Here is a 13,338-nt window from a genome sequence, read left to right as displayed (position 1 = left end):
GCCAACCTGCTGCCACTAGTCACCCAGGCAACTCACCCAGGCAACCCATCTGCACCAGTTTAAAAGCTGAAACACAAGTAGGATTTTACTGTCATTTGATCTTCAACGTACATCACAAAACAGTACAAGATTTTCCTCAAATGATCTTTATTCCTTGTCTTGCTCTTTTTGTATGGAGAAAATGTTTCAGATCTTTGAGTTCAGATCATGAAAAAGGGGAGCAAAACAAGTGTTGCATTCATATATTTTTTCAGAATCCAAAAACGTTATTTATCCCAGAGGAAATTAATTACATCAAAACTACATGCGGTAGAAAGTACCAATAATTGCCCAATGAAGCTAAAAATGAAAAGGACTCAATAATATAATATTAATACTAGAGGTGGGCATAGATTAATTTTCTTAATCTAGATTAATCTCACTGTAAGCAAGAGTAAGCACAATTAATCTAGATTAAGATAGAGCAAGCAAAATTAATCTAGATTAATCTACATTACATTAATCTACATTAATCTAGATAAAAATGGCTCATTTGAATTCTGCCAAAGGCATTCAGAATATGTGTGCTACCCAAATAATGACTAAAAGTAAGTCTTTGAGAACGGGTTTCTCAAGCCAGGTGGTGCATTAGACCAGGAGCTCATCTCCTATTTCCAAAATGCATCACAAACTGCTTGAGAAAGCTGTTCTACTATGATAATTGGTGATGAAAATAAATTATGTTCAATAAGATGTACTTGTGTTTACCAACTGTTTATTCAGTTAAATAGCTGCATCCATGTTACCACGTCACGTTTGATGTGGTAATTTCACAGTTCGAAGACTCGTTCTTGCCCCCTACAGTGCAATTCGGCTAGGTATACATCCACGCTAAAATATCAAGGTGAAAGTCATCATAGTGTAGCGCTTCTTCTTCTGCGTTGTGTAACTTTTTGATTTCGTTTCTTGAACCGCAAATGATGAGCTGACACCCAAGAGATTTTCTGTGCAAAGTGTATTCTGTACAAAAAGCAAGGTCGCGTCAGAACATCGCGACTTTCTGCACCTCTCTCTACAATATACAGTATTAAAAGAACATAAAAAATATTCACAAAATAACACACATGCAAAATATTCCTAATATGTACATAAATTAAAATGAAAGAAATAACTTTTGGCACACAAGCCCCACGCACCTCTCATAGCTCACACCATGTGTCCAAGAGACCTGAACCGGGTCTCAAAAACAAAATAAAAGTCTTTAGGAAATAAGAAAATAAAAGACAAGAAAGAAGAAATATACTTATAAATCTAGTGTAACCATTTAACTCCGACACAATAGCTTGCGTAGTATAGACCCAGCTCCCAACCCAACTTTGTGAATAGATTAACAGAGATATTTTTTTTATTGCCGATAAGAGTCACGTTAACGCAGCACTTTAACGCCGATAACGGCCCACCACTAATTAATACATTTACATTACATTCAGATAACATTTACAAAATTTCTCAGACGCCCTTATTCAGAGCAACTTACAATCAGTAATTACAGGGACAGTCCCCCCCTGGAGCAACTAAGGGTTAAGTGTCTTGCTCAGGGACACAGTGGTAGTAAGTGGGGTTTGAACCTGGATCTTCAGGTTCATAGAGTGTGTCCCCCCTAGGCTACTACCACCCTACTAAAAAAAAATTATGAATTAGATAGTCTCTGTTATGACTAAAATATCATGTATTATAAAAAAAATATAGATTATTTAGAGTATGCACAGTATATAGACACAAAAATACAATTTCAATTAAGTAAAAGTATTTTGAAAAAAAGAAGCATATTGCACCTAGAAATCATTGCACAATACATTATGTATAAGTAATATTTAAGTAAGAATCAATGTATAAATACATTGCACATGTTAAAAAGTTGTTACAGTTATTATGAGGATAAGCGATAGAGGGAACGATTATAGAATCTGATTGTGGTGGGAAGGAAGGATTTTCTGTGGCATTCAGTGCTTTGATGAGACTGTTGCTGAAGGTCAGTCACCACACTGTAGATGAGTGGGTGCTCAGAATTGCTCATGATGACCTGTGTTCTGGACAGTGGTCTACTTTGTCTAGTTCCCTGCCCACCACCGAGCCTGCCCTCCTGATCAGTTTGTTCAGTCTCTTAGCGTCAGTCACCACAGCATAGAAGATTGCACTGGCCACCACCATCTCATAGAACATGAGCAACATGGTGTTGCAGTCTAAAGGATCTACAGTAGAATATTTGCTTACTACCTGGCATTCTGATTCTTGTCCCCCAGGCGACTGAAGAACTGTCATCTACTAACACACCAAGCCAAACCAGCCACCCAAGCTGCTCACAAAACGGCGTTGCCCTCACGGACTAGAACCAGGCCAGAAGCTCCAACCACAGCTGACCTGAGATGTTCCTCCTGCTTCTCTATCTCTCCTTCGTTTGCTGGGTCTGCTGTACTTGACAGCTGTGTGATGACCTGTGACCAAAATAGTCACAGGTAGGATAAGAGTAGAAGGAGTGCAGACACCCAACCAGTTCTCAGGTAAAGTGGAGCGCAGTGTTTTACCACCACCAGATGTCAGAACGATCAACTTTTGGGGAATCAGACAGGTTGTGGATGGATGCACAATATGAAACATTCACAGTACCAACAGTATTACCAGGGGAAGGGTAATACCTTGATACCTCAGCATCAAAAACAGGGGGAACATCGGTTTTTGATCCTACAGGAAAAAGGAAATCCCAAAAAGAGCAAAAAGGATCAAGGTTATCTTGAGTCATAAGTTGGATAAGACAGGTAATTCAGTTCGGCTGGAGTGGGGACAATCTTCAACAATGGGCGAGGTCCTAAACATACAATGCAATCAGATTTCGCAATGTCACCAGTAGCTTCTGCAAGTAACAACAAGTTATTCCTGTGGCCAAGTTTTTTTTTTTTTTTTTTTTTTGTCAAAACAGACCAAATATCAAATTATTTTTCCCTTTAAAAACCATTTGGTGTAAAAACTTAAGACCGATTTAGAAAACCATCTGCCGTTTCCCCAAAATGTTTAACTGTCACCTGAAAATAATGGAAAAGAACAAGTCTGCATAGATTCTGCAGGCAATTGGTGGTAATCTGGGCAAATGCATGTTGCAAGCTTAGACGATTGTCAAGTCAAATCTGTTTCTTATTGCTCAGATCTTTGATGTTTCTTCTTGTTGACTTTACCGGACGATGGTAGCGATGGTAAATCAGTGTTTATTCAGCCCCGCCCTGCTCAGCCTTGGGAGCAGACGTTTTCTCAGCGGATGTTTCGGCTGCCTTGCTCTCTTTGCCATCCTGAGGTTCGGTGGTCTGGGCGGTAGTTGATGTTGCATCTGTAGCGCCGCTGGTGGGGCTCCTGGTTCTCTTTGTCTTCCTCGCCTTCCCTCACCAGTCTGGGACGTGGGGGACCACTTGGTCTGAAGCCTCTGTAGTAGTTCTGCCTCACTGGTTTGCTCTGGTCTGGACCACCCTGGTTGTCACTTCCTTCAGTTCCTTCTGTCATTTCCTTTCGTGGTGCGCTGGTATATGGGGGGCGGCTGCCATAGCGTCGGCAGACAAAGTACGGTGGATAGCGCCACCTGCCAGGGAACAAAGTTCTGCGTTGCTGTGGCTGTGCGACCCCCTCAGGAACAATTTCCTGGCTCTCTCTCTTCTCCCGCCCCTCGCTCTGGTAGTTATCCTGGTAGTTGCGTGGGGGTCTCCTCCGGCGTGGGTACCGCCTGTAGCGGTTCCGGTCAGCGGCGTATTTGCTGCCCTGGACTGAGACCCCCCCTGGGCCGGTGACATTGGCCGCCTCGGCACCCTTCTCCCCTTCAACGACATCAAACTCCACAGTCTCACCGTCCCCAACACTGCGGAGGTATTTTCTTGGGTTGTTTTTCTTTATGGCAGTCTGGTGTACAAAAACGTCTTCTTTTGTGTCATTCCTGTTGATGAAACCGTTGCCGTTGCGACCGTTGAACCACTTCACTGTCCCCAGGACCTTTGTTGGAATGTGTGTGAGTGTGTCTGTGTGGGTGTGCATGACCTTGGTTGGAGCCTCCTTCAGGGCTGCAGCCGCGCCTTCGTTTGGAGCTCCGCCCCGCTTCACCCGTCAGTCTGTTTGGGATTGTTCATGGTGGGTGTGTTCTCCTCTTTCTTCATTGGGACATTCTCGTAACCAATGTCCTCTTTGGCCGCAGTTGAAGCACACATCCGATTGTTCCTTGCTTCGTGGTCTCCACTGTCCTCTCCATCTTTTGGTGCCATCTCGTGCCCAGTGTCCCCTTTGGTTACATCTGAAGCACACATCCGGTCCACGATATGAAGTGGAGTTGGCAGCAGCATGCTGCAACAGAGCCAGTTGTGCCCTGTGGGTTGAATCTTTGTTTTTGTTGTCTTCTTTGATCCTCGCTTCCGCCTGTCTGGCCTGGGCGTGGCGCGCATGGCGCAGAACTTCAGCGAGACGCACTGTAGCATCTGCCCACATGATGCAGGAAGTCTTTGTTGCTTCACTGAGGGGGGGAGAAGGCCATCAATGAAGGTATTTTTCAGGAGCGCTTCGTACGGTGTCATACCTTGTCCAGGGTAATCATGGGGGCGAGCAAGGCCGCTGTGGTCATCAAACACAACTTGGAGTCGAATCAAGAAATCTTCTGCTGACTCCAAAGGCTGCTGAGCACACGTGCTGATTTTAGAAAGGTCACAGGCAGTAGGAAAGTTACCAGCGATCGCGGTCACAAGTCCTTCAGCCCAGCATCTGTAGTCTGCATCTCCCCGCACTGCACCGTTTTGATCAGCAGATGCCCAACCAGGGGTGCAGGGCTGATGATGGGTAGTGAAATGTTCACGTAGCTGACCATACTGCGCAGGGGTCATGTGCCTCAGCAGGACTCGGGCCTTTCGGTGGATGTCGGTGTGAATTCTCTGATGAAATCGTTCACGGCTCTGGACAGGGCCGCACCCCCTCGATCTGCATTTGGGAGATGCTTGGAAGAGTTCAGAAGGTCTTCCGTTGTCCATGGTCTGTAAACAAATGTAGGCCCCCCTGTCCCAGCGACCTGAATCATGGGGAGAGTTGCAGTTGAGGGTCCTGATGGTTCAGAAGATGTGGTGGCAGACCGGGTCTTGGGTGGAGAATATGGGGCGGCTGCTCTGGTGGTGGTTTTTTTCTCTGAAGTTGAAGCAGTGACGCCATCATGCTGTGGTGGTTTCTGCTGTTCTTGTAACGGTTTCTCCAGTGGGAGTTGCTGCTGTTCCAGTGGGGGTTGCTGTTGGGGGTAGGGCGGAGGGATGGAGTCCAAACTCAGGTTGACCCGTGCGCCCTGTAATGACGGATACAACGAGGCAGGTGCAGTATCAGAGAAATTTTTTTTGGTATCAAGGTTCAGCGTGGTCTCCCCTGTTGTTTTCTTTCCCACAGTCAGCGCAGTCAGAGCGTTCTGGGTGTTTTGCTTGTCTCTTCGGTCGCTCTCTGCTTCCCATATTTTAAAACAGTCTTCCATTATAAACATTTTCCGAATTACTTTACTTTTACTTGACTGCAGTATTTTTTGCCTGCTGCCCTCTAGCCCCTCCTTCAGCTTTTTTAGCTGAGTTTGACTAAGAGACCCACCCGCAGGAAAACCGTAATTTTCATGCCAGTCCACCAGATGATTACACACATCATCACCATATTTCTGTTTCATCTGTATCATTAACTTAGTTTCGGGACTAATAGGAGTGTCACTTTTCCCACTTTTATTTCCCATTTTTTACGCACACAGCTTTCTCGAGTTTGCCCGGGGAATTCACAGCCCAACGAAAACAACTGCTCTTGCTAAGAGAGCTCACAGATAACTAATGGCTCACAATTCTTCCCGTTTCACGTTTTCCCTTTGTGCTCTTGCCTTATTACTCACACTGATTGAAATATTACTTAATGATTGAATGATTTTTTTTTATCTTGTAAAGAAGGCTCACACTTATTTCACACTCGATCTCCAAGATCGTTTTACTCAGAGGACTTTAACCTCTATTATCCCACACTGGATCTCCAAGATCCTTTACTCAGAGGACTTTAACCTCTATTATCCCACACTCGATCTCCAAGATCGTTTTACTCAGAGGACTTTAACCTCTATTAAACAAAATAAAAAATGACACTCGCTTAGTTGGATCAACTCAGTTGACTACAGAATAAAGCAAATATGCAATTCCCCTTATCAATTTGATTTTGGATTTATTAATCTTCTAAATTCTGCAGTTTTCATTAAATGTTTGAGAGGTGGAATATTTTAGCTCACCGTGTTCACCCAGACGACAGAAAAGAGAAAAATCCCGGCAGAATCAACCAAGGACACTGACCGCAGTCCCAGTCACTCCGAAACTCTAAGACGAGGTTTTGGAGATGGATCTTGGTGACCCAGGGTGACCAGCCACTCCGGTCATGTCCTGGCGGATTCACGCAGATCCTGTTCGTCACGCCAATTGTGGTGGAAATTCTGCCTTCTGGGGAGCTGCAATAAAGGAAGTCAACTGAATTGTTTATCCAAGTTTATTTTACCGTGCAAGGGGGGACCCACAAGAGAACATCCCCCCCGCTTGATTACAGTTCACAAGCATTTATACATCTGGGGTGTACAAGGTCGAAAAGCAAGCTCGCACCACTTTGGACAGTGGCGCCCATCAACGTCACAGAACCTTTCTTTTATCAGTTTATGTCTAGTTTTTGCGTCAAACTTTTGCATCAACAAGGTCAGACCTAAGATACACAGTTGTCTTCTGACTGTTCCATGACCAAAGGTGAAACACGTGGAGAGTCTGGCCTACTAAATTTCGTGGAGTGTCTGGGCCTACTAAATTTTCCTTCCACAGCTGCTCTTCAAAACATGTACCATGCCTCAGACACAAAGGGGCAAGAAGATGACAAGACTGCAGTGAACTCTTCTTGCTCAGGGACACAATGGTAGTAAGTTACTACCTGTGACTTTGTAGTGTTCTAGTTCATGCGACAGTGTTCCCCACTAGGCTAATAGCACCTTGTTTACTCTGGTGGTTTCATGATCCGGTCCAAAAGGGGTTACTCCGGTCCGGTATCCGGTCCAAGTTTCACGTTAGTCATGTGAAATGTTCCCTTGTAGTTTTCACCATGTGTCAAATGTATAAAGCTGCCCTGTTCGTTTCTGTTCGCCGTCAGGTCTTGAAGTTATGTTCCATGTTCACCAGTGTCATCGAATGTCTCCTCTGTCCTGTTCTTCACAAATTAAACCCTGGTTTCGTGATGTCATGCGATTGAGTCCTTCTTCGTATTCCTCGGTACCTATTCTCATCGTCTCCTTTCACCTGCGTCGTCATGCCAACATGGTTGTGACAGACTACCATCTCGCCCCAGGGTGTGGCCATGGAGCCCAAGAAGCTGGAAGCAGTGGCATTGTGTCCTCTACCCACGACGCTGAAACAGCTGCAACGGGTTCTTGGGTTTGTGAATTTCTATCGTCGCTTCATCCGTGGCTACAGTACAGTCGCAGCACCACTTACTGCTCTCACCCAGCCTTCAACACGCCCGTTTCACCTGACCACTGAGGCCATTCATGCTGTCAAGTCCCTGTGCCCTCGTTTCACTTCTGCTCCTGTTCTTCAACATCCAGATCCATCACTTCCGTTTGGGTTGGAATTGGATGCGTCAGAGGTGGGTGCTGGTGCTGTTCTCTCTCAACCCGGTCCGGACCGGGAATTGCACCCGTGTTGCTTCTTCTCGCGGAAGTGAAGGATCTGGATGTTGAAGAATAGGAGCGGCGGATGAACTGAGGATCAGACGAAGGACTTCAGCTTGCTGATGTGGAATACAGGATAGGGTGGTAGTAGCCTAGTGGGTAACACACTCGCCTATGAACGAGAAGACCCGGGTTCAAATCCCACTTACTACCATTGTGTCCCTGAGCAAGACACTTAACCCTAAAATTGCTCCAGGGAGACTGTCTCTGTAACTACTGATTGTAAGTCGCTCTGGATAAGGGCGTCTGATAAATGCTGTAAATGTAAATGGACACGGACGGTAGGAGGGAGCTGGAGACGGTAGGCGAGGCGAGCCACACTCTGTCCCACTTGGAAGCACGACCGCCAGCACACCCGCCGCACACACTTCCGAGTGGGACAGAGAGTGTCGCTGTCCACCCAGGACCTTCGTCTCAGGACTGAGTCGCACAAACTGTCCCCTCGGTACATCGTCCCATTTCGGATCCTCAGCTGGATCAACCCCCTCGCCTACCATCTCCAGCTCCCTCCTATCTGTGTCCATCCTGTATTCCACAGTCACCAGAATCAGAACGTGAGCACGTGTAGGAGGAGACGAGGAACCTCGGTGCGGTGGAACACCAGGAGGCTGATAGATTCATTCCTGCCCTGATCGAATCCTTTGTGATTTGAATTTGAAAGAGAAACAGGACGTCTTCATATCAGCAGATCATTCAACAAACACTCAGTTTATATTCAACACTTCACTGCAAGGTTGGTGATTACAATATGAATGGAAAATAATTTGATCAAAATAATATTTTAAGATGCACGTCTTAATTATAACATTATCTGTCCCGGCGCAATGTTTCTCTTTGCTGTGTGTTCAGCTTCACCTTTTCTCCTCAGATTGATCTTCCCATACTGAATATACACACAAAAGCACTGCCAGCTATGACTGCTCAGGAAATCCATGCTATGCTGAAGGAAGACGAGGCCATCGGTCCAGTTTTGTTCTGTAAAAGCCTGAAACAGAAGCCCAGCCGTAGCGAGAGGATTCAAATGTGTAATAGGGGTCTTCTGCTTTTAAGAGTGCTGGAGGTTAGTGGTACATGACGCCATCAGAGATGGCAGTAGATGGGTGGTGGAGCAACTGGTTTTACCAGAGAAATTGCACGTGCATGTCAAGACAGCACTTCATGATGACTCTGCACACTTAGGAAACCCAGGTGGCATGAATATGTGGATGCCATGACTCACAACTGCACACGACACGACTCCAGAGGGTACACACCCTACTACTTGATGTTTGGCAGACATCCCAGACTCCCAATTGATCTGGTTTTTGAGCTGTCCACCACAAGTGAGACAATCCAGACCTTGCACAACTGTCAGTTTATTTGTAATTATTAGTGTTATACTTTTTTTTCTCTTTATTCTCAGATGGGCTATAGCAGGGGGTTACACCCCTTTTTCCTTTTTTTTTATGAAAATAAAACTAAGGACAAATAGGCTAACCTATGTTTGTGAATTTCATAGTTTTTTTTTATGTACATCATGAATGTTTCACAGAAAGGTTGAAAAAATCGACAGAATACTCGATTCCAAAAAATATTTGATAGTCGCAGCCCTAATCTGCTGTTATTTCTGTTTGTTGCCGTCTCAAACCAGACTGTGATACAGGAGCACTAAGTTGCAGTGTAGAACTGGATCATCAATTCCTGGCAAACAGAACACGGTTCCTCTATAAGAACATTTGTGTTAAAGACTGAATCTGGACCCCAGTAAATAAGTTGAAATAACTTACTATTTCACCAGACACTCAGCAGATGTTCCAGAGCTATAAGACCCCATATCAGAGTGAACAGACACTGGAGGAGACTATAAAATTAATAGAAAAAAATTTGCTTAAAGAACAAACATACAAACTACCAAAAAATCAGCACAAGCCATGAACAATTAATTGTGACATAATGAGCTGGGAATGAAAATATTATGAATGAATGAAATGTCTGCCCCCAACACGATGCACCCAAAAATAGCAAAAGCCAGGTTAACATTACTGATCTTAATAATAAGTCATTTTTTTCAGATGAGTGTAATAATCATGTCTGACCTTCTTGTAGCCTGTATAAAAGTATTTTATTATTTTACTAATTAGTAGTTTCCCCACATGACACCATGTTTGGTGTAGAAGTTACTGATGTTGTTTGCTGAGTCTCTCACCTGATCTTCTCTTCACAACCATCACAACACGACCAACCACAGCGATGAGAACGAGAGCAGCAACAACCAACCCAGCGATGAATAGAACATTATTACCTGCAGTAAAAGTAAAAAACACTTTTATACTGGACTGTGTGGAGTGTGTACTGGGTCAATATTAACATGTTTAATAATAATAATCTTCATTTAGGATGTTGCCCACATGAATTTGGCAAAATTTTGTCAAAATTAGTTAAATTCTGTGTTTAATGTGTATTTTGAACCAATTATATATTCTTCTTTGCCTAATAAAGTAGATTAGATAAGTACATAAGAACAGTCAGTTACTTAAACGTGTCCCATTTCTGTCTAGGGTTGGTATAAATGTGTATAGAACATTTGGAGGCATAGAAGGGGGTGAGTTTGGAGGGCATTTATATTCTGTTTTTATTTAATTATTTATTTAAGCTCTCATTATCATCATTATTATTGGCTATTGTGCAAATAACTGAACTTTAATTGCATCCTCATCTCCATACAGTGAAATGCTCTCCAACACACTTTGTTTTAAACTGGTTCTATCAAAAGGACTTTAGAACAAGAAACCACACAGAAACCACACATCAGGGGTCACTTTGAGTTCTGCACGTTTCTGGAAGGTTCCATCATGGTTGGACAATGTCTCACCAACATCTACATCTTCATGCAGGTCCTGTCCATCTTTCTGCCAGCTGATCTTCACCTTATCAGGGTAGAAACCTGTAGCGTGACAGACCACTGGAGAGGAGGGGACTGTCTGCAGCAGAGACACCTGAGGAGGGACTAGAGACAGGAAGAGAGGAGGGGGACAGGGAGAGAATTTGGAAGAGAAACATCATATCAGCAGACCATACAACAACCTTCAGATATTTAAATATGTATAAACTTGTAGATGATTCTGGTGTACATTTAGTCTCTGCTTTACTGTGTTGTTAGTAAATATTTATTTTTTACATTATCAGGTTTACTGGATGTCTTTTGCTTATTTAATGTGTTTGGGAACAGAATGTAAATGTAAACAATAACAAGAATATTTTCTGATCTTAATAATAACACATAAACAGTGTTTGTGTTTCTTGTTGTTCTGTGTGCTGCTGTACCTTTTCTATCCAGACTGCTCTTCCATAGTAAACATACGTCTTCAGCCAGTAAATACATTCCTGGATCAGGTAGTTCTTCCTCCGCTCAGCTTCAGCTACATCCCATTTCTGTTTGGTGATTACATCCTCTTTAACTGGAGCAACCCAAGATGTGCTCCTCAAAGTGAGATAAAATCTGCTCCATCGTAACCAAACTGCTCGTATCCGTCTGTAGCTCCAGTCTCATCATCCAACTCACAGCCGTACATCATCTGAAAAGTGTGGATTCCTGTAAAGAGAAAAGAAGACAGAAGGGGAGTTTATATCTGTGCCAGTGTGCGTTTCTACTGTATTTACTGTATTTTCTGGGTGAATGTGTGGAGGTCCTGGAGATCCCAGAGAGGGAGCCAGACGACCCTCTCTTCTGTCTGTCTGTCTCTGTGTGTGTGGGCGTGTCATTTTTGTCCGTATGTCGCCCCCACTTCCCCTTTTTGTGTCCACCAGATGGTGACCCAGCAGCGGAGCAGAACCTCAGGGAGGAAGCTCCTTCACTGGTTCAGGATGGGGTACCCCTAAGTCCAGCCAGGGGGCGTGCTCCACCTACGTTTTTTTTGGGGGGTGCTGTTCTGCTTGGGGGCTCCTCCTGAAGAGAGGGGGGTGGGGAAGTGATGAAGCTGGGTCCTCTTGTAGCCGGTAAGGAGGGCGTGCAGTGAGAGGGGCTGCATGGGCACAGAAGGCAACAGACAGGGTCCGGGACCCGGGACCGCCTCCACCTCCGAATGACACCGGAAGTGTCAGAGGGGACGTGCGAAGACAGGGCCCACACGTAAATGGAAGGGTTAGCCCTGTTTTATGTGTGAAGGTTTGAGGGACCGAGGCCACCATGCGGGACCACGTCGGGACCACGCGTATTTACCTGATCTTATTTTAAATTCTCTAATGTCAGAAAAACAGTCAGAAAACTAATTTGAAGTGTCAGATTTTAGTGTTTTATTATTATCTTGTCTTGTATTATGTCTCTTGTATTATGATTGTGAAACACTGCATTATTGAATATACCTTGGAGAAGAATGAGAAGCTAGCAAGTATTGCTAAAGGTATAAAATGCTAATCACACATCCAAGGATATCCAAATTTATTCAAAGACTGGCTTACATGGTGCTTGGAGGCATCAGGAAAAAATATCAAAGTGATTAAATGTGGAAAATTTGTCTGTCATAATATAGTTTGTCATTCCATGTTTGATGCCGTGTACATCACCTCTGAGATTCTGTTACACCTTTCTGATGCTGGCTACAGTATACTTATTTTTCACCACCACTGTGTGAACCCAAGCCACTATGAGGTGACAAGGTTCACTGTGGACGGTCAAGAACAAATCCTTAGAATCCTGAGATTACAGAGGATAATGATGCTGCAGTTGACCTGTGCACAGAGGCATCCAGCTGCTATGTTAAATTAACAGGCATCACTTATTTGACATTTGAAAGTTCCTAGTGCAGGTTCTTGGTGTCTTGAAACCAGTCTCAGGTAGTAGATCTGTGCCGTGCTTCTGAGCTTGTTAGTGAGGCACTGGACTTAAAAAGCATCCATGAGGAGGACTGTTGGTGAGGGTCATCTCCTGCTGAGGATGAGTCACATCCAACAAAGAGAAAGAGAACAATGAGCAAATAAGTGTTGTGCTCTCAGCTTTGGTTCATACAGACTCTGGTGACCCCCACCCCATCATAATAAAAAGTAAAAAAGTGAAGTGATTGTCACATGTGATACACAGCAGCACAGCACACGGTGCACACAGTGAAATTTGTCCTCTGCATTTAACCCATCACCCTGAGTGAGCAGTGGGCAGCCATGACCGGCGCCCGGGGAGCAGTGTGTGGGGACGGTGCTTTGCTCAGTGGCACCTCAGTGGTAGCTTGGCGGATCGGGATTCGAACCGGCAACCTTCCAATTACGGGGCCGCTTCCTTAACCGCTAGGCCACCACTGAAAAGTCTCTGAAAAGATTCCTGCTTTGGTTAAATCCCAATCATGTAGTGTGCACTTGCCGGTACCACTTTCCCACTTCCAGGTTGTGGGTTCCTCATCACATTCCCTTCCCAGATCCCATCGGCACGGATAGTTGTCCTCCCAGGTGTAACCAGCGTCAGATGCAGCTTGCTGTGTGTTCATACGCTCCCCTTCATAAGCCCCGACCCTCATGGCGGTGTCCCTGTGTCTCTGTTACATACTGGATTGTTCTGTGCTGGAGTTTGTGTTGTACAGGAATGTGAATAAACTGCTAGAGAGTGCTGGGCA

At 44.6% G+C, this 13,338-nt stretch overlaps 1 protein-coding gene and 1 pseudogene across 1 annotated transcript; both read right to left on the bottom strand.

The window, feature by feature from the left end:
* Positions 1 to 3,239: 3,239 nt before the first annotated feature.
* LOC114774195 (nuclease-sensitive element-binding protein 1 pseudogene) lies at positions 3,240 to 4,146 on the bottom strand (annotated as a pseudogene).
* A 6,358-nt stretch (positions 4,147 to 10,504) lies between these two features.
* LOC114774259 (HLA class I histocompatibility antigen, Cw-5 alpha chain-like) lies at positions 10,505 to 11,766 on the bottom strand. Its single transcript, XM_028966200.1, is given in 5 exon segments — positions 10,505 to 10,513; positions 10,558 to 10,740; positions 11,042 to 11,226; positions 11,229 to 11,330; positions 11,646 to 11,766. Coding segments are annotated over 5 exon segments (600 nt in total).
* Positions 11,767 to 13,338: the final 1,572 nt, after the last annotated feature.

Source organism: Denticeps clupeoides, unplaced genomic scaffold (genome assembly GCF_900700375.1).
Source record: "Denticeps clupeoides unplaced genomic scaffold, fDenClu1.1, whole genome shotgun sequence".
In the NCBI taxonomy this organism is placed as follows: Eukaryota; Metazoa; Chordata; class Actinopteri; order Clupeiformes; family Denticipitidae; genus Denticeps; species Denticeps clupeoides.
Note: the sequence above shows the minus strand (reverse complement) of the source record. Positions and strands in the feature narration are given on the sequence as shown.